Source organism: Saccopteryx bilineata, chromosome 5 (genome assembly GCF_036850765.1).
Source record: "Saccopteryx bilineata isolate mSacBil1 chromosome 5, mSacBil1_pri_phased_curated, whole genome shotgun sequence".
Taxonomy (NCBI): Eukaryota; Metazoa; Chordata; class Mammalia; order Chiroptera; family Emballonuridae; genus Saccopteryx; species Saccopteryx bilineata.
Window position 1 is genome coordinate 189579639 of NC_089494.1, and position 21607 is coordinate 189601245.

The 21607-nt window shown below is 32.8% G+C and overlaps 1 protein-coding gene across 2 annotated transcripts in view; it reads right to left on the bottom strand.

Moving 5' to 3' along the window:
• The window catches only part of GRID2 (glutamate ionotropic receptor delta type subunit 2), a 1655975-nt gene that overhangs the window by 1339336 nt on the left and 295032 nt on the right, over window positions 1-21607 (bottom strand). For both annotated transcript variants that reach the window (XM_066279539.1, XM_066279540.1), the window contains one exon: window positions 9378-9533. In XM_066279539.1, the coding sequence (XP_066135636.1) occupies window positions 9378-9533 (156 nt within the window). The remainder of the gene's footprint in view (window positions 1-9377; window positions 9534-21607) is intronic.

Consider the following 21607-nt stretch of genomic DNA (forward strand, 5'->3'; position numbering starts at 1 on the left):
AATATTTTTCTACTAGACAATTTCTGACTTTAATTTGTAGGATAGTTTCCTCCCCCCCCCAAAAAAATATTACATTTTGGAAGAAAAATATATTTTCCATTTTGGAATATTTTTCTCATATATAATAGACATGTAGAGTGTCTGTGTGTGTGTTTTGTTTCTATGTTTAAAATACATAGACTAAAAGGAATTGATCTTAGTCAATCTTAATATCATATTAATGGATTATGGACCAAAATGTAAGTATGTCATGAAATGAGGCATGATTTCTCAGAAAATAACATGATAGCATGTGTTATTGAAGAAAAACAGTAGTGGACATTAAAAGAAACCAATAGTCAGGTTTTTAGGGTTAATATCATAGTTGACCGTATATAGTTGGAATAAAAATGTGCATAATACAGAAAGATAGCCTTTTAAACAATCGGAAATAAACTCAAAATACCAGAGATGATGCATTTCTTAAATCTAAAGCACAAAGCTTTCCTTGAATTCATTTACATATTTGACCTTCACATAGATCACTCCTCTGCAACATTATGCCTCTACAACCGAATTCCATTTAGTTGTGACTCAATGCCTTATTTACTTCACTGATTGTATTAAGCCTACACAAATCATCAGAAAGCTTTCATTTGATCTCCACAGGCCTACTCTATTTCCCAGAAATGGTAACAAGGTATTTTAAATCCTCCTAACCCCAAGTACACATGTTGCAATCTCACTACTATTTGCCTAATGAATTACACCACAAATATAATTCTTATCTTCCTGGGCTGACCAGCAGAACTATCTCAGAAAGAGGAAAAACAGAAGCATTTAATTTTTATAATTTTCTTACAACCCCAGCACTCAGGATCTTGATTAGAAAAAACTCAGATGAGCAATAAAATGACACTAGCAGGCAGATAATAAACTTAGTATTATGAGTGGTTATCAAGGGAACTACACATGGTAGAGGAAGTTTGAGAAGGATAGAAACAGATAGAAACTTAATATGAATATATGCAATAGTGTTCAATTATCATGTTTCCAAGTATTATTGAGATGTAGTTAGAAAGTAGAGAAACCCAAAAACCATAATTACAACCCCATGTAATTAATCATCATTCAAGAATACCATAATAATGACTATTACATGGAGCACATATTTAATCCAATTTCATGTATGAAAAAATAGGCTCAGAGATATTAAGTATGTTCAAGGCCCTACAATTAATAAGAGATGGATTAGAACTCATATAAAGACAGATAGGTCTAATTTCATTGCCCATGCATTTACTTTCCATGCTTGTCCTTCCATATAGGATAAATAGCATAAATTTAAGACACTGAACCAAATAAGATCTTCTCAGTGTGCACAGCATAATACGGACTATGATTAAAAGTGCAAAGAATGAGGAGCTTTAAAAGAGAACTATTATGGGAGAGCAAAGAAAAGAAGGGAACACAGAGGTCAGGATTTAACACACAGTAATAGCGGTCAAGCTAACCAGCCAAGACCAAAGGGCAGGCCATGAAGAGCACAGCACTGTGCAGAGTAGCTGAAGGCTAAATGTTTATAGGCACTGAAGAGTATTTGCTGATTCATTCCCTTTTTCCCCAGAATATGCAATTTCCTATTGCACACTGGCTTGCGTATTTCGTTTGGAAAGCAAGTGTTTCGGTGATAATTCTTTTAAAAATTAAAAGATAATGCAACCAAATGTTGCATGAGTGCTAAAATAGTACACACAATGTGATTCCCATAAACCTAACAATACTTGCCAAGGACATGCAAAAATAAAAGTTAAATGTTAAAATATAAAGTCAGGCTATTTTTTGTTCTCAAGTTAAGCAAGCAGCCTGGATCATTTGCAACTTGGATGATAATAATAATATTGATAATAGTTTGAAATTTCTAAACATAGTAAAGTCTTTAGATTGCCAGCATGAACTTCAACTGTTTTGTTACTACAGCATAGACTCTCATTACAACTGCAGAGTGTATGTAAGTGTGGTTTTGAATCTAATAAACCATATATTCACTGTCACTTTAAGAGAAGACACAGAGGTGATTTTTTAACAAAGTCAGTATCATAAAAGACTGATTAAAAACTTAATTATGCTGCCAAATAATGATGCACTTTATAAAGGTTTAAAGAGACTAGATGAAAGTGGTTTGCTCTTATTATGAGAAAAATTCTAGGTAGAAATAAAGAACATTTAAGCAACAACAGAAAAATAAATCTTCACTTCCATTAAAAAAGCTTTATAGAAAGTTGCTAAAGATTTTCCTAAATAAAAAAAAAATCTAGAGCAGCACATGTTGTTAAAATATATATTTTATGAGGTAACTTACACAACAGTACACATTTGCAGAAAGGGAGGTAAAAGACTCAGAAGAAATGCTACAAAATTATGATGTAGAGGCCTATCAACATCTGAATTTCAATGTATTCATCGTATTAGAGACCTATTACTTTAACAGTGTGCACTGAATGAGATGAGGAAAAGGCTTACCAATAAACGAGTTCAAAAATAAATCACAGGAAAAAATAAGCTATATAATTTGTATCTTCATTTACATTATATTAATAAATAATATTTTAAGAACTAAATTACCCTCTTTACTGAAATATTTTTAAAAGCTACAATCTCTTCTTCCTTTTTATTATTAACAAAATTAAAACCCCAAGTAGAGGTAAAAGGCAACAGCATAATGTCTTTTCTTACTTTACTTCTCAGCCTGCCTGACCAGGCAGTGGCACAGTGGATAGAGCGTTGGACTGGAACGGGGAGGACCCAGGTTCGAGACACTGAGGTTGCCAGCTGGAGTGCAGGCTCATCTGGTTTTTGCAAGGCTCACCAGCTTGAGCCCAAGGTCACTGGCTCTAGCAAGGGGTCACTCACTCTACTGTAGCCCCCCATCAAGGCACTTATGAGAAAGTAATCAATGAACAACTAAGGTGCCACAACGAAGAACTGATGTCCTCATCCCTCTTCCTTCCTGTTTCTCTGTTCCTATTTGTCGCTCTCTCTGTCTCTGTCACACACACAAAAAAAATTCTCAGCCCCATCAAGCACATTCTTAAGCTTTTCCAGCCAGACACTGTGTCCTCTATTTCTTTTGTTATCTCCTATTATATCGGGCTCAAGGTTAGAACAGTAGTAGGCATTTAATAAGTACTGGATAGATTGATTTGACTGAGTATTCCCAAAATTAGATTCCAAATATAATTGGAATTACTTTAATTTTTCTTGACAAACAATTCATCAATTAAAAGGGTAGTGTAAGATGTTTAAAAGAATATATACAAGTTGTTTTTCCTAACAGATACAGAATTCTTCATACTTTAATATTACATAGAGGATGGATATTAAGATCATACAATAGATAGATTCTGATTCCAAATCTTACATCCTTAGCAGGTAGGGAGAAAAAGTGATCTAGAACTCAGCAAGCAATTGCTGGGTAATTGACCAAGCTACATATCGCAGACTCCTGAAGGAAAGGAAATGGTCCAGCAGACAACCACTGAGTGGACATCCAGAATTTCTTCTGGTGTGTGAGTGTTCAGAGACACTGGTCAGATGCATAACTTATTTCTCCCACCCCTTTTCACATACAGTTCGGTATGAGTTACACAGAGCATTGGGACTAGAGACTGAGATTCACAGCGTAACACTAGCCTTGATGTGGGTACGGAAGGAGAAATGAAAAACGATTAAAAGAACAAGGAAATGAATGAGAATTATACCTATGAGATATACAGGTTTTGTTTAATAGAACCACTTCCAAGTTCAGAAAATAATTTATAAAATAAACTGGAATTGGAGCTACCAAAATTGGTCCAGAAAAATACAGGCTCATGAGGCATAAACACTGACGTCGTATGCTGGATATCTGCAGAATCCGAACTAAGCGTTTGGAATTAGCAGATAGTTTCTTTATCACAGTAAAAATATCTTAAAAGTAGAGAGGAATATAAATTATGAGACTAAGCTATGGACCACATAAATCATTCTTTTACATTTATATACTCTTTGAACCAGACTTCTCAGATTTAGCCAATAGCACCAGAAATATTCACAATGAATGGTGATGTGTTTTGGAGAAGTGCTTTTTCCTAGTTAGATTTCCTTATAACCTTTTTGGCTATACTAGACAACTATAATTTCTTTTACATGCATGATATGGATACTTGTGTCTTTTACAAATAACTACAGAGTAATGAGACTGATTTTAATAAATCATAAAAGAATGAAGTTTCATTGTTTTACACTTATAGTAAATATATTTTGGAAGATACAGGAGGCATATCCAACTGAAAATGTCACAGTGTTAAAAGTGAGACTGTTACAAACTTCAGGGGAAGAATCAATATCCATATCATGGTATGCAAAGGAGTAAGCTGAAGGTAGACGAGGCTGAAATATGGACAATGAGCAATCTTAACCTGACTGCTTTTGATATTTAAAACAACTTTTATAACAATATTGTTTATAATAGTTTGCAACAGATCAGAAAAAATAATAATATGATATTCATCCTTTTTTCAAATAGGATTATTTGTGACTTTACAGTACTATTTTGCCCTCACACTTTCCTTTATGTTTTTCAGTTTTAGTTGTTTTTATAATAACAGCAAATATTTTCAAATAATTTAAATGAATCTTGTCTTTCAATAGCAACACAAGGTACTTTACATCCTAACTGATACATCTGATGCATGTAACTTTATACATGGATTCAGTGCCATTTTAACAACCGCTTAGCCAAATTCAACAAAAAATGAGGTATCAGTTCAGCTGAACCGCTGTGAACCAGCTGAGGCCCACCACTGCAAGGATTCCTGTTACTGCATTCATCTTCCTATGTGAACACTTTTACAAATGCACTCCCCTCACCTACCGGACTTTCTTCTCTTATAAATTCCCCATTCAGGGCCCATAGTGCCATTAGTTGCAGCTAAGAGGAAACAATATAAATAACGGCTATTGCCTTCAGTGGAGAAAGCTGACACTCTCACACCACACATTTCTGCCTCTGTTATATCCAGTACTTTGATGCCACAGAGGAAACAATCCATAGGAAAGGAATGAGGAGAGAAACTCAGCAACAGCTGCTTTGATCCAGGTCAATGGAACCAGCAAAAGGCCCGTGCTGGATTGTGATAGTGATGACTTTTTTGGAGGTAACAGTGAATAGTTGAATGACATAGCAAAGCGAACTTCCTATAAATTCTTTTAATTTATTTTGAAGTCAGTCTCACAAAAATAGTAGGAGGCAATTTCAGCAATGTGAGTGCTTCCTAACGTAAATATTGATGATTTCTATAAGCCTGTAAAGTTCTAAATCTAGAAATGTGTTCTAAAGAGTTGTGAAACATCTCATCCGTAGAAATAAAACTGACTTTAAAAATACATTATTGCCGTGGCTGGTGGTTCAGTGGTAAAACCTCGGCCTGGCATGTGGAAGTCCCAGGTTTGATTCCTGGCCAGGGCACACAGGAGAAGCACCCATCTGCTTCTCTGCCCTTTCCCCTCTCCTCTCTCTCACAGCCAAGGCTCCATTAGAGCAAAGTTGGCCCAGGCACTGAGGATGGCTCCATGGCCTCCACTTAAGATGCTAGAATGGCTCTGATTGCAGCAGAACAACGCTTTGAAGGGGCTAAGCCTCACCCCTTGTTATGCATGCCGGGTGGATCCCGGTAAGGCGCATGCGGGAATCTGTCTGTCTGCCTCCCCACCCCCACCGGGCTTCTCACTTAGAAAAAAATGCATTATTTATGTTCTTATTCTCAGTTATAGATGAGGAAAACCAAAAATGAAAGGACAACTGTGATTTATACAATGCAAATTGTATCGATCAAATAAATTAGAATTTTTCTCCTACTGGATGAGATCTAAAACCTCTGGACATAAATAGTATCAAAACATATAAATCTGCTACATTTTTCATTCCTCAGAGTATTTAATAAAGGCTTAGAAAACATTATGAACTCTCTGTATATACATGTCTAGCAGATATAGCAAAAGAAAATATTCTAATAGTCGTATGAAAGTCTTGGTTTAATTCTTTCTCTGATACACACTTGCAGTAAGTAGGAAAATTATTACTCAACCAGTCTGGTCTCAATTACTTCATCAATATATCAAAAACATTCAACTAGGAACATATAATTTCCACTTATATAATACCCAAGGTTTAAAAAAATATGCAAGTATCATCTTAAGGGAAAAGTTTTGTCCCAGCTACCAAGTAGCTTACTCTCCTCAAAAAAATATCCTGACTTAAAGTATAAAAATATTTTGCCCTTAGTTTACATCCCATAACTCAACAGGCAAAACGTATACAATGGCTGATCAACAAATATATTCAAAATAAAGAAAAATAATTATGACCATAGGTGGTTATTTCAAGTTTACTTATGTGAAAACCAGTTCTTTTCTACTGTTCACTTGTCAAGAAGTTGTAAGATTAACATTACAGGACAATGATAAAAATGACCAAATGCAGTCACTGATCTATAGAGAAATAAATATTAATCTTGCATTATAGCCAAGATATAATCTTCTAGAGGCTCACCTTAAAAATAATAATTTATTAATTATTTAAATGTATTATTACATGCAAATTTACAAACCTACAAAAAGCTATTTTCATAGTATCATTACTCTTTATCACAATGTTTAGATTAAATAAGTTATTTATTTCTCTTTACATCTATCTTATTAAGTACTGATAAGGTAAACAAAAATTTAATTTTCTAAAAAAAAATCTTACAAATGTTGATTGTAAGTGGGAGTTCTAAAAATAATATTAATTGAGGATTTCAGATTATTAGATTTAATTTCTCTACCTGATGATCAATCCTTTCATCATTTGGTATTAACATCAAATATTCATATGCTTGGTGATGCTATTTGTTCAGGATGACACTTTCAAATTCAAATAAAAAGAAAAAGAGAGATGGAGAGGAATTCAAAAATATGAAGTTTTTAGAAGTTGATCAGGCGTGTTAATGTGTAAACAATCAGTAATAATTGTATCACTGAATCTTTTGCCTTCCTTCACAATGTAAAAAATAACCACATTGATTTAATACCCTCTGTACTATATAAATTTTTAAGGTATTACAGCAAAGATGTGATCACAGAAAAGTAGCAATCTTTGATTATAAAATTGAGGTCTCCTAAATTACTTTCTTTAAACAGTTAAGAAAATATTTTTTACTTCTTTAATGTTCTCTCTCAGTTGAATATTTCCTCTTATTTTTTAAACAAATTACTTATAAAAAGAGCTTTGGAGAAAATTATTTTTACTTTTAATATTAGCTCTTCCTTATACTGAATGGGTAAACAAATTAGCTCCAGAGTCTCATTAACAAGAGCAGACCATCAAATTATCTGGCCCAAAACATCCTATTAGTATCAGAAACCACTAGGCTGTCAAGCTTTTTCTTCTTTCTTAACAAATATCTAGTGGGCTCTATCTCAGAAAGTTAAAACTTATTTCAGCTCTCAATTTCCTTTCTAGTCCACAAATTCTTTCAATTCACAATAGTTCATTTGAGAGATATATTTGTTTCCAGAATTTAGCTGGCAGGATAATGGTCACAAAAGCAATATGTAAACAGTTTGTGGTATTTTAAAAAGTTGTCTTTGTATTTCAAATTGTACTCTCTAAAAAAGGTGTGAGGAACATATTTATTCAGACTTTGTAATTACCTTCTACTCATTATATTGTCTTCATTATTTCTACATACTTTCAGTCAAAGTGGATTTTAAAAAACACGATATTTTACCGTATCTTTTAAGTTAATTTAAAAGAATTAATACATAGTTAATCAGAAGGTTGTCACAAAAATAAACTGTTCCTCATTTTTTTCCTTTTATTCTAGTCATGAAAACAAGAGTTGAGAAAGAAATACTGTAAGAGTCTTCTTTAAAGTAAAAATCAGTTTCTTCATAGTATATATATCAATTTACGTTATTGGATATTTTCCTCAAATACAACTTCATAATTATGCAGATTGCTTCATAAATTCTAATATTAATTTAGACAGCTTTTAAGTGTTTCTACAGAAAACTTATTAATATATTCATTATTTAAAGACCCAAAATCCCAGGATAATTCTAATTTTAAAATGTAAATAACTAGATGTTTATATTAATCTGACTTTTTAAGTTGATGTTTACTTATTAAAAATTAAAATGTCATCATAATATTATAAACAGCCTAATATTTGCAGGAACAGCTTTTAGTTTATTTTCTTCTCTTTATTTCATTAAAATAATCTTTTTTACTCCATCAAATTAATAAAACAGAAAACCATTATATACCACTCTTTATTCTATTCTCTTACCAACAATAATAAGCATACATAAATTTCAACAGTAACCAATGCTACTGATCAAAATATATTTCAATTCAGTTCACCTATATATCATGCAGACAAAACACTGACGAACAGGACACTTTGGAAAAAAATATATATTTATTTTCCTTACCCCATGGGTACCTGTGTTTAAAAAGTTTCTTGCCAAACTTTACTACATAAGATATCTTGTCTATCATTTCTCTTGCCAAATCCTCTTTAAATAAAATTAATTTTGTATTAGTCTCTTCAGTCTAAATGTATTATCACAATAAAATATAAAACAGACTATCAATAAATAGTTTCATGAACAATAAGTACTTTACCAAACAAAAGGCCAAATACTTTATCAGCATAAGAGCATCAATAATAGAATTCTGTTGGTTTAAGAACTTTCACTGACAACCCTCCCACATACAAATGATTATTTCAGCATGTTAAAAATAATTTGCATTTGTATGACTTTGTACCTATGAAAAATTTTAATTCAGTCAAGTACACAGAGAGAATGAAGTATTTCATTATTTTTATATTATAGAGAATAAAAAATATATAGCCTAAGTAGAATGTTGGGATCCCAGCACAAAATCTTTCATTGGTCTCAAGGTTTCCCTTCTAGCAATATATTTATAATGAATACACCTGGAATGTCATCACAAGTTATAACAACATTCAAGGTGGCAGTTTTTTCAAAGAAGTGAAAAGTTAAAATTCAAATAGAAAATCCTATTTTTGGAATATTTTATTTACACCAAAGTCATAAAATGTTGAAAAGCTTTTATTGTAAATGTTTATGTTCTTTTCAATTAAAGTAATCAGCACACTCTGCCCTTGCAGAAGTGAAACACAGAATTAACTTCTACAAAACAGTCAAAACAACACTCTTGAAGAAAAGCAACCACAAAGATGCAAAAATGATATCCATGTTTAATGGCTATTTATAAATCCAATTTTAATGCCAGTTAAATTAAACCAAAAAACAAATATAAAAAGTGAATTGCTGATACACCTTACCTTCCTGAACTGCTTGAAATGGGTTGTTGCCATCAACAAAAGTCACCGAAAATGTGATTTTCTCAGTCTGTAAGATCTCCTCATTCTGGTTGAGGTCCCCAACTGCTGTGCGAAACACCTCATCATCCTTTTTGGCAGATTCATCAAAAATTGCTCCTAGAAAGAAGTGAGCATTGTCATTAAACAGTAACATTAGTATTCTGTCATGCCCTCTGGAAATATACCTAATGACTTTTATATTTAAAAAACATATACTTTCACTTAAATCATGCACTTTATTTATTACTGAAACACATTGTACTGGAAGCAGTGTGATAGCTAATCAGGAATAGAGTTCTTTCTTCCAAATGGATATGATGAATAGTACATCAAAGTGTTATTGTAGGGAGAGCATTGAGAAGACAATTTAATGAGCACAAAAATCTTTAAAAAGAACAAAGTGGCTAATATATTGAATGTCTTAAATTATGACATCTTTAGGAACTCATAGCTTGGAAATGTTTTTCTGAAGATATAATCAGAAGATTTATAGAAATCAAACTTTAATATAATCTTAATTTATTTTTCTTTTTTATTTTTTTAAAACAAAGGTGTCAGGGTTTTTTTAATATTGGGAAATTCAATAATATTTGTAGAAAACTTAAAGACAAATATCTCAGTAGAGGTAACTGAGAAATATTTCCTAAGAACTAACATTAAATCCTAAGAATAACTGTGACATTTTTTCCCATATATAATAATAATGATGATGATACGAGTTGTTGACCAACTTTTATGGCTTATCAGCATTGTATTAGATAAATACACCAGCTCTAAGATTAAACTGATTTCAAATTCTGACTCTGCCTCTTGTTAAGTATATGACCATGAGCAAGAAATTCAAAGTCTAAGGCCCACATTCATCATCTGTCTAATAATAATATTAATCTTATGGATTACTATATGCATTAACAGAGATTATCCATGCAAAATATAAGTAAATCATGGATACTAAAAAGTTCTTGGTAAATGCCGGTGTTTTCTTATTTTTAAATACAGTGATCCAAACAATGTTTATAATTTTCAATATTACACTATCTCATTTAGCCCTTAAAATAATTATATAATATGTGTGTGTACTGCTACATATGCCTATATTTTTAAAAATTACAATTCAGTGCAAGGAATATACTGCAAGTTTCACAGTAAGGACCAGAGCCCTTACCACCTTAATTCCAATGTCCTTGCTCTCAATCACTTTGAGATACTAGCTTCCAGTATTATAACCATAAGAATAAAATAATCTTTATAAGGATCCTGATTAACAACTCTGAGAAATTCCCATCTAGCCATGTATGCTGTATTTGTATTCATTCTGATTCTTCTAGTTCTAAGCAGGCACATATTTTCAAATTGTTTACTTTTTAATTATAAACATTTAGGCTAATGTAGTTTTTGTCTTTTTGAATAAATTCAATGAATTTCTTTCTGACAAAAAAGGACACACATCTCAGGGTAAATAAAATGACATAGGAAGGACTATAAATACACATATCTATTATATCATATATACACATCCACTTACACATAATATGCTTTCTAACTATAATATGCTTCCTAACTATAATATGCATTGCAGTATATATATATATATATATATATATGTGTGTGTATACAAAATATTGTTTTCATATATAAGTACACACATAGGAATATACACAAAGACTATATTTGCATACACAGGTATATGTGTGTGTGTGTGTGTTTAAGCATACACTCACTTGTATGCATGAAAGCAAACACACACCTATCAGTTGTGTTGATATTTTTAGTGAGAGTAAGAGCAAGAGCGAGGGAGAGAAAGAAAGAGGGAGAAGGAAAGGGAGAGAGGCAGAGAGACAGAAGGGCAGAGAAATGAGAATTAACAACTTGCAGTTGCATTACTTTAGTTGTTCATTGATTGCTTCTCATATGAGCCTTGACCAGGAGTCTCAAGCCAGTGACCCCTTTGCTCAGCCAGTGACCTTGGGCTTCCAGCCAGAGACCTTTGGGCTCAAGCGAGCAACCTTGGAGTCATGTCTATGATTCCACACTCTTGGCGACCTTGTGCTCAAGCTGATGAGCCCACAATCAAGCCAGTGATCTCAGGGTTTCAGACCTGAGATGTCCCAAGTTGATGATCTATCCACTGTGCTACTACTGGTCAGGTGAGTTGTATTGATTTTATACATCTGTGACTGAAATCCTAAGCTTTCTAGTGAAAGTAATATCATAATATTAAACATATACTATTTTTACAGTAAAGACCTGATAAAACAAGGGTGGAAATAAGTTCATTTCTGACAAGTGGTGGATTACTTTTGACCTCTCCACTCTAAGTGGCCTCACATTGAGAAGGCAATGATTAATTTTTGTTATAGATGGCAGACTGTCTATATCAGTGGTCCCCAATCTTTTTTGGGCCACGGACCAGTTTAATGTCAGAAAATATTTTCACGGACCGGCCTTTAGGGTGGGACGGATAAATGTATCACGTGACTGAGACAAGCACCAAGAGTGAGTCTTAGACGGATGTAACAGAGGGAATCTGGTCATTTTTAAAAAATAAAACATCATTCAGACTTAAATATAAATAAAACGAAAATAATATAAGTTATTTATTCGTTCTCTGTGGACCAGTACCAAATGGCCCAGGGACTGGTACTCGTCCGCGGCCCGGGGAGTTGGGGACCACTGGTCTATATGAACTTGGCTTTCTCTTACCATTGTTCTTCTTTGTCTGCATGGATGGTACTGACTACTTTGATCAGCCTTTTTAACCCCTTACTATCCATTTCCTACCTAGTTTGAATACCTGCTCATGGCTAAGAGCATAAAAAAAATGAATTAAAAAAATGATATATAAATTGAATACTCTCCTAATTATGTTATATTGCTATTAGTCAGAATAATTTTGATATAATCAGATGTAGCTACCAGACATTAATTTTTAACCTATCCTGTCATTTCTGAATCATATAGAAATCCACTTTAGAAACTAAAATTTTGTGAAAATATTTAGGTAATAAATATTAGATTTATCCTGCTAGTTTTATTTTTTATTTATTTATTTTTTTTATTTATTCATTTTAGACAGGAGAGGGAGAGACAGAGAGAGAGGAGAGACAGAGAGAGAGAAGGGGGGAGGAGCTGGAAGCATCAACTCCCATATGTGCCTTGACCAGGCAAGCCCAGGGTTTCGAACCGGCAACCTCAGCATTTCCAGGTGGACGCTTTACCCACTGCGCCACCACAGGTCAGGCATCCTGCTAGTTTTAAACACATTCATGAAGACTCATTTTATTTTTAATATTTTCCATTGTTTTAAAAGAGGGGGATAAGTGGAAAGGGAGAAAAAGAGAGAAGCATTAACTCATTGTTCCACTTAGCTGTTTCATTTGGTTGTGCACTCATTGCTTGCTTCTCATATGTTTCTTGCCTGGGGAGCCAACCTGCTACCTCTGTGCACCAGCACAAGGCTCTACCCACTGAACCACCCCACCAGGGGTCAAGACTCTTTTCAATTTGTGATAACTCTTATCAGAATCAAGATTAAACTTTACACTGAAATGTAATACTATCAGATTCAGATACACATCTTTTAGCAGTTTATAGAAAGTATGATATAAATGTAAAATAATAAGTTCATTTTAACTCAAATCATCTAAATGTCAATCTCAAAGAAGTTATCCTTGTTTTTATAAAGACCCTACAGCTTGTCATGGCTTCTAAATGGGTCTTTTAAAAGACTTTCTAATCAACCTCATTTTATGGAGGGTAATGATATTGAAAAAACACTTAAAAATACCCTAACATTAAACCTGGTTTAATAACGGTTTAAAATTTGCAGAAATCATAGCAACTTAGTCAATTCTATACCGAATTATGATATAGTGAAAGAAATTGCGTGAAAGAAGCAGTTCATCTTTCTGTAAGCAGCAAGGAGGTACATGGAAGTAACAGTTCATCTTCACACAGTGTAAATAAAGAACAGGAAATATTAGCCAACATTTCATATTCAGTTATTTATCCACACTGTCTTCTATTGTAAAAACTGCATCTTAAATATTGTTTTGTACCAAAAGAGTATATTCAGCATTTTATATTAAGCACAATACTCTGAAAAAAACTGGTAAGTTATATCTACACTCAATTTACATTTTGCATGGCCAAACCGGAGGGAAGAATAACTAAGCTACAAGGAAAAAAAAGGAACATTTCCTAACTATTCCTATTATAACAATTAGTAACTAGTCTTTCCATTACTAAGGGTTGATGATCTGCTCATTCAATGGGATGGAAAAGAAAAGTTTTACTTATCCTTATACAAAGAGAGTGGCATGTACAGATGGGTATAAATACATGATTTTAATTTTTTTAAATATTTTTTTTGTATTTTTCTAAAGTTGGAAATGGAGAAGCAGTCAGACCGACTCCCGCATGTGCCTGACTGGGATCCACCTGGCATGCCCACCAGGGGGCAATGCTCTGCCCACCAGGGGTTGTTGCTCTATTGCAACCAGAGCCATTCTAGCACCTGAGGCAGAGGCCATAGAGCCATCCTCAGCGCCCGAGCCAATTTTGCTCCAATGGAGCCTTGGCTGTGGGAGGGGAAGAGAGAGACAAAGAGGAAGGAGAGGGGGAGGGGTGGAGAAGCAGATGGATGCTTCTCCTGTGTTCCCTGGCCAGGAATCGAACCCGAGACTCCTGCATGCCAGGCCGATGCTCTACCACTGAGCCAACTGGCCAGGGCCTAAATATCAATACATGATTTTAAATACAAAATATAGTGTATACTTTTCTTATCTTTTGTATTTTGGAAAGGAAATAATTATAGTAATATTTAAAATCATGATTATGTCTTAATTTTTATTGTGAAGGGTCATGTACATAGGTCAATGTTTTATAGCATAAAATTACCTTACACAAATTTAAATTTGAAAATATGCTTGCAAAATAAAACCTTAGGAAGAAGTTACTAACCAGATCAACTTAATAACTTTCAAAAATATTTTAAGCTTGTCTACCTTTCAGGTCTTTTCTCATGATTTTGCCTCCATGCACAGATGTATTACTTGTCTCCTTAGCAAAATAAAATTTCCTAGGCCATAGAAACATTTTTATACTTTTAGTGTCTATATGGGATCCTGAATATATTAGCCACTCAAGAAACAGTAACTGATTAAACTATCTTTATGCATATATAGTTAGGCATAGTTTTATAAAATAGAATACTTAAATTTAAATACTTGCCTTAAAATGTAAGTTGGGATTACTTCTAAATTAAAACAAAAGTAGACTTGCAAAATACTTGCCTGTGAATTTATAATCACAGGCATTATCATGACTTCAGAAGTCCCAAATTATCCAGGAAGGTATTAATCATACACTTATACTTTTAGTTTGATATTTAAATTCTATTTGCCCTATACATACAAGAAGCAAAAGGAAGAAACACTGGTTAGCTAGTAAGACAGGGGCAGAAAGAAAATGTCTTCAGCTAGCTTAGAATTTCTTCTAAAAATGTTGAAGGGTTTCGCATATATGTCTTAAAGAAATTTTTCTACATACAGTATTGGAAAAGTATTCAAAGACCTATATATCTCTCATTATATAGCTAACAGACCAAAAATATTTAAAACTGTGGCCTACTAAAAAACCTATCAAGTATCAATATGTCTACATTACCCTTACATGATCAATTTATGATTAAAATATTATCATTTAAAAAGACATATATGAAACAATTGCATTCCCAAATAAACATGGTCAAAATTCAGAGTTGCAAATAATCAAAGATAGCTATCTTTCTTTTTCAATCAGAGAGAACAAACTTTACTCATTTAATTTTGTCATATATATATATATACACAAACACACACACACACATAGGTTTTTAAAATATATTTTTTCAAAGGTGCTATCTGCAGTGAATCTTCTTTGAAGCACAGTTGATCCTCTTTGCTTCTTTCTTTCTCTGCTTTTTATCTGTTTTTTTTATTCTCTTTATTTTCATATATTAATAAATCCATCTTCCCATCCAATCAACCTTCCCCCAACAGAGATAATTATCAAAGCTCAGCTTCTTAGTTTTTATAAGGGAAATTAAAATCTATTACATGTAAAAAAATCTATTACATGTTAAATCAGTCCATAGCATAATTAAGATACCTTGTTCAAATGAGAATGAAAATAAAAAATTTTGGACTTCATAAAGTTATAGCTGAAAGAAATGTTAATGTATATACAACTCATACTTCAGAAATTATAGAAAATAGATATTTTAAGTGATTTGACCAAAATTACAGAACCAAAAGTTAGAAGGTGTGGAGTAAAAATTTAGTTTCTCTAATTTCAAATTTGGTCTTCCATAATATGCTTTTTTTCAAATCAAGTATTTACTTGATGGAGAAAATATACATAATGGTATACCATAAGTGTGTATATGTATACATATATATATATAATATTAGATATATAATACATTATGTCATCCAATGTAGTACAAGCACATTCATTTAAAGTGTTTATTTAGGCCCTGGTTGGTTAGCTCAGCGGTAAAGCGTCTGCCTAGCGTACGGAAGTCCAGGGTTCGATGCCCAGTCAGGGCACACAGAAGTGCCCATCTGCTTCTCCACCCCTCCCCCTCTCTTCCTCTCTGTCTCTCTCTTTCCCTCCTGCAGCCAAGGCTCCACTGGATCAAAGTTGGCCTGGGTGCTGAGGATGGCTGCATGGCCTCTGCCTGAGGCACTAGAGTGGCTCCAGCCACAATGGAGCAATGCCTCAGATGGGCAGAGTGTCACCCCCTTGTGGGCATGCCAGGTGGATCCCAATTGAGCACATGCAGGAGTCTGTCAGACTGCCTCCATGTTTCTAACTTCAGGGAAAAAATAAAGTGTTTACTTTATGGAGAAAATATATATAACATGATGTTATATATATTCATGTATGTATGTATGTATGTATGTATATATATACTGTATGCTATATATACTACATTAGTTTATCTGTATATATGTACATACACACATGCACACATACACACTATAGAGTTGTTCCTTGGTATACATGCATGGCTGCTTTCAGAACCCACTATGTATATACTAAAATCCATGTATGCTAAAGTTCCCTATATAAAATTACATAGTATTTGCATATAACCTACATAGATTTTCCCTCCTACTTAAAATAAACTCTAGATTACATATAATACCTACTATGATGCAAATGGATGCAATATGTTATTATACATTATTGCTGAGGGACTAATGACAAGAAAAGAAAAATTCTGTACATGTTCAGTGCAAATGCAATCATTGTAGGCATAATTATATAGCACATGTCAGCAACAATGTATTTTTTTCCAATATTTTAGATCTGCAGTTGGTTGAATTCATGGGTCTAGAACCTGCAGATATGGAGGCTGACTATATATTTAATAACTAGCACTTCCTTCAGAGATTACATATCAAATTCATTTAGTAGAAGCCATAAAGTATATAAAATTGAAGAATCATAGTAAAAACCTAAACATTAGACATTTTTAATATATTTTAATTTATTGTGTTTACATAGATTCTAGTGTTGCCCCGAATGCATCCCCTCTCTCCCCCGTATTCCCCTCAACATCTCCCATACCTCCCTCCCTACAGCACCCTCCCCTCTTCCCTTCAGGTTTATCCCATCCTATCATCTCCTTTCCCTCTGTCCTCTTTCCCTCTGGTCCCTTTGATCCCACCTCTGTCTCAATTCTGTTCCTCAGTTCCTTGGATTCCTCAAATGAGTGAGGTCATAGAATATTTTTCTTTCTCTGCCTGGCTTATTTCACTTAACATAATAGTTTCCATGTCCATCCATGTTGTCGCATTAGACATTTTTACTTAACATTTATTCCCTTTTCCTTGGAAGCTCCAGCAATTTAGCTTAGGAGGTTAAAATAAAGAAAAAGGGACAATTCTGCTATAGGACAGTTTAATGGTCACAGTAGGATTAACAGTTCTTCAGACCTATTCAGAAGAATTAATTCATCATATATTTTCACTGTGTTAGATGTTACTCTTCACAAATAGGCTTTTTGTATTTAACTTTAATGGTGCATGTGCATACATCTTAGTTGTACTATGCACAGATATCAAAATCAAAAGGTCTATAACATTTTTTTTGGCACATAATCACGGTATTCCCTCTAATGCCAGTGGAAATAACGCACATGTTTTGAAATGAAGAAAAATAAACCTATTACAAATACAGTAATAACTACATTTCTCCTTTATGTTATATTCCACTTATATTGCCCTCAGTTCACAGAAGAAGAAATAGGATAAACATGTTCAATCTTAACAGACAACAGAAAATTTAACAGAATTGTAACAAGATGAAATAAGCAATTTCTATACCATTTGGCATCTTCAGCACACAAACTATTGATAGCTACTATTTCAATGAAATTATTATGAAGATATAATATGTTTATGCATATGTGTGTACATATAAATGTGTATATATATACATGTATATATAATGTATATATAATGTATATGTGTATATTTATACTCATCTACCCAGATGTTATTAATTACATTGAGATAGCTTCCATGAATTAATTCTGTATTAGAAATTTATTAATAAATTTATTTACTAATAAATAAATTTAAATGAGAGTCCCTTCTCATTTAAAATATTTTTTCTTAGTATGTTTTATTCTGATATCTTCATACACAGAAAGTGGGGTTTTTAGAACTCTTTTTTTCTTCCATCAAGGGGTATATTTTCCTCAGTTCACTGTATCTAACTGTTTACAAGCACTCTGGCTAAGAAAGTAAACCAAGAGGTAACTTTCATTGATGGAAAGGAAGTGATGGAGGTACATCAAATTCATGACAATTAGTAAATATACTTAATCAGAGGCAATTTTACTCTGTTGTGTTTCTCTCAAGTTTATAATAACTGAAATAACAACAGTGAAAGTAATTAACATTTATTAGTTATAAGCACTGTACTAAGTGGTTCACTGGCATTATAACATTTATTTTTGATGAAAATCCTTTGACATAAAGGGGGCTCAGATTTTTTTAAGTAACTTCCCCATGACCCAAAGCTAGTAACCAGTTTATGTTTACATTTGTGTTTGAACTATCTACTATAAACAAATCACTAAATAGATCTGAATGTCTAACCATGTTGCAGAATTTACAGCTCTCAGTTTCAAAATTAACTTCCTAAAAAGAACTATAAACAATATCTGGCAATATATTCATTATAATTAATTTCTATATTATCAAGTGATATGCATATTTTAATTTTCATACTTATCAAAGTAAACTTTTATTTGTATTTTAAAATTCTTAAGTAGTTCATATTTTTTGATAAAATTTTTATTAGGTTTAGTTTACAAAAGTTTTGATATAATTTTTACATGATCTTATAATATGTATCACCATAATTTAAGCTATTATATAAAGAGTAGTTTTACACATTGTTTCTGAAAATTTATGTTTATATTCGTGTTTATAATAAATATTTACTATAAACAAATAACAAAGAGATGTAAATTTCTAAACATTAACCATTTTTTTTCACCATTTTAACCATTTTAAATTGTACAATTCAGTGGCATTTCAGACATTCACAATATTATGCCACCATCACCATTATCAAGTTCCAAAATATTCTCACCATTCCAAAAAGAAACTTACTACCCATTAAGCAGTCACTGCCCACCCCCTCCCCCAGCCCCTTACAATAACTAATATGCTTTTTAGCTCTATGGATCTACCTGTTCTGGAAATTTTATGTAATGGAATTGTACAATACGTGGTCTGTTATGTCTGGCTTCTTTCACTCAGCATAATGTTTTCAAAATCCATTCATGTTATAACGAGTGTCAGTGTCTCACTCCTTTTTTATGGCTGAATAATAATCCACTGTATGCATGGACCACTTTTGTCTATCAACTCATCAGCTGGTGGATGTTTGAGTTGTTTCCTCCTTTTGGTCACTGTAAGTGGTGTCACTGTGAATATTTCTGTAAAAGTTTTTGTGTGGATGTATGTTTTCATTTCTTTTGGGTAATACTTAGGAGTGGAATTGCTGGGTCATATGGAACTACGTATTTAACTTCTTGAGAAATCATTACAGTTCCTTGTGATGTAAATCAATCCAATCTCCATCTTTCCTTTTATCCACCAATTTCTTTAATGGCATACAAAATGCTAACTGCCCGTTCCACTTGACCAGCCACCGGCACCCACCATTCTACACCTGGCTCAAAGAATTTGAGCCATTTAGGGACCTCTTATGAACAGAATCACACAGTATCTGTATTTTTGTGTACGACTTATTTCACTCAACATAATGCCCTCAAGGTTAATCCACGTGTCAGTATTCTTTGTTTTTAAGGCTCAACAATATTCTATGGTATGAATAGACCCCATTTTGTTTATATTGTCATTTGATGATGGAAATTTGGGTTGCTGCCATGTTTAGTTATTGTGAATAACACTGTACATGCGTGTACAAATATCTTCTTGAGTTCCTATTTTTATTTTTTTATACACCCAGAAGTGGAAATGAGTCGGCTCTGATTCCTGGCAACCCTGTGAATGAGTGATGTCTACAATGTCCTGTACTCAAAATTTATGTTTCTCAAAACTTATGTTTGTGTTTGAACTATACATCAACTATAAACAAAGAACTAAATAGATGTGAATGTCTAAACATTAATTTAAATGGCAAGTTTTATAGTTACTTTAGAATAATGTTATGTGAGCTCCAATATCTTATGCAATTTGGTATATTTTTAAATGCAAGGTTCAGAGGAAATCTCTAGCCTTTCATTTTTATGGAGTTATATATTCTTTTTTTACTTTAGTGACTAATGATCCTAACAGAATGACAATGATTGAGTCAGTAACTCTCTATATTAAACACTTAATAATTTACTTGAGCTGGTAATTATAAGCAGGTACAGAAACTAACCGGCTCATTCTCTGCCAATGTCTAATACTTACTTAGCATTTTATTCTCTAAGTACACTATAATATTGACTTCTATTTCACCCACCATAATTAGCTAGTTTATAGGCAAGTATCATTCTTGTTTTACAGAGAGATAGTCAAGTTCAAGAAGGATATTACTAAGATCACAGAGGAAATTATTTATAATGTAGAAAAATATAACTGGAAATTATATAAATTCCACACAGATCACTAAAATGATTACACAAAAACACTTGAAGGTATATTGTAATATATGAAAGATGTTTATATTGCTAATATTTCTAATTCTCATTTTTCCTCAATATATGTATATTATGATAAAATGACTTGAAATGATCCAATATAGGCACTGGCCATATTATGGCTCAGTGAATAAAAGCATCAACCCAGCATGCCAGAGGTCATAGGTTCAAACACTGGTCAGGGCACAAGCAATCAATGAGAGCACAACTAAAAAGAACAACTTAGTGAAACAACCAGTTGATGCTTCCCTCCCCCTCTCTCCCTTTTCCCTTCTCTCTCTCTCAAATCAATAAAAAATAATTTAAAAATGAGCCATGACATTATAATAAGTGAAATAGACCAGTCACAATAAGATAAGTACTATTAATCCACTTATATTAAGTACTTAAGAGTAGTCAAAATCATTGAGACAGAAAGTAGAATGGCAGTTGTCCAGGGGCTATGGGAAGAGGTTAAGAGTCATAGTTAGAGGTGTATTGAGTTTCATTCAGTTTTACAAGTTGAAAAGAATTTTGAAAATAGATGTTGGAGATGGTAGTATAATGTTATGAATGTCTTTAATACCTCCAAACTTTACACTTAAAATGATCAATTTTGTGTTACATGTATTTTACCACTATAAAGAACTGGAAAAGCTTGACACTGACTCTTTTAATTCTTTGCCATAAATTATATTAAATCTATAAAATAAGTCAGAGCTATATCTTGTGTTTTAGTCCCTTTTTCTGTATCATACATTTAATTGTAATAATGTCATATTATTGCATTTATATTTCATGACAAATACAGAAAGAACTGGTTTGTAAAAAGACTTCTGAATATTGCACGGCAAGTAAAAGTCTTCCCAAGTTGAAATGCACATAAGAGAAATAAATAAGAAAGTAGTTTCCTGGAAAGTATGTTCACTGAGAAGCGTTGCAGGTATTTTTTGAAACAGAACATATATAACTTTTTTCCTCCTGTAACAATTCA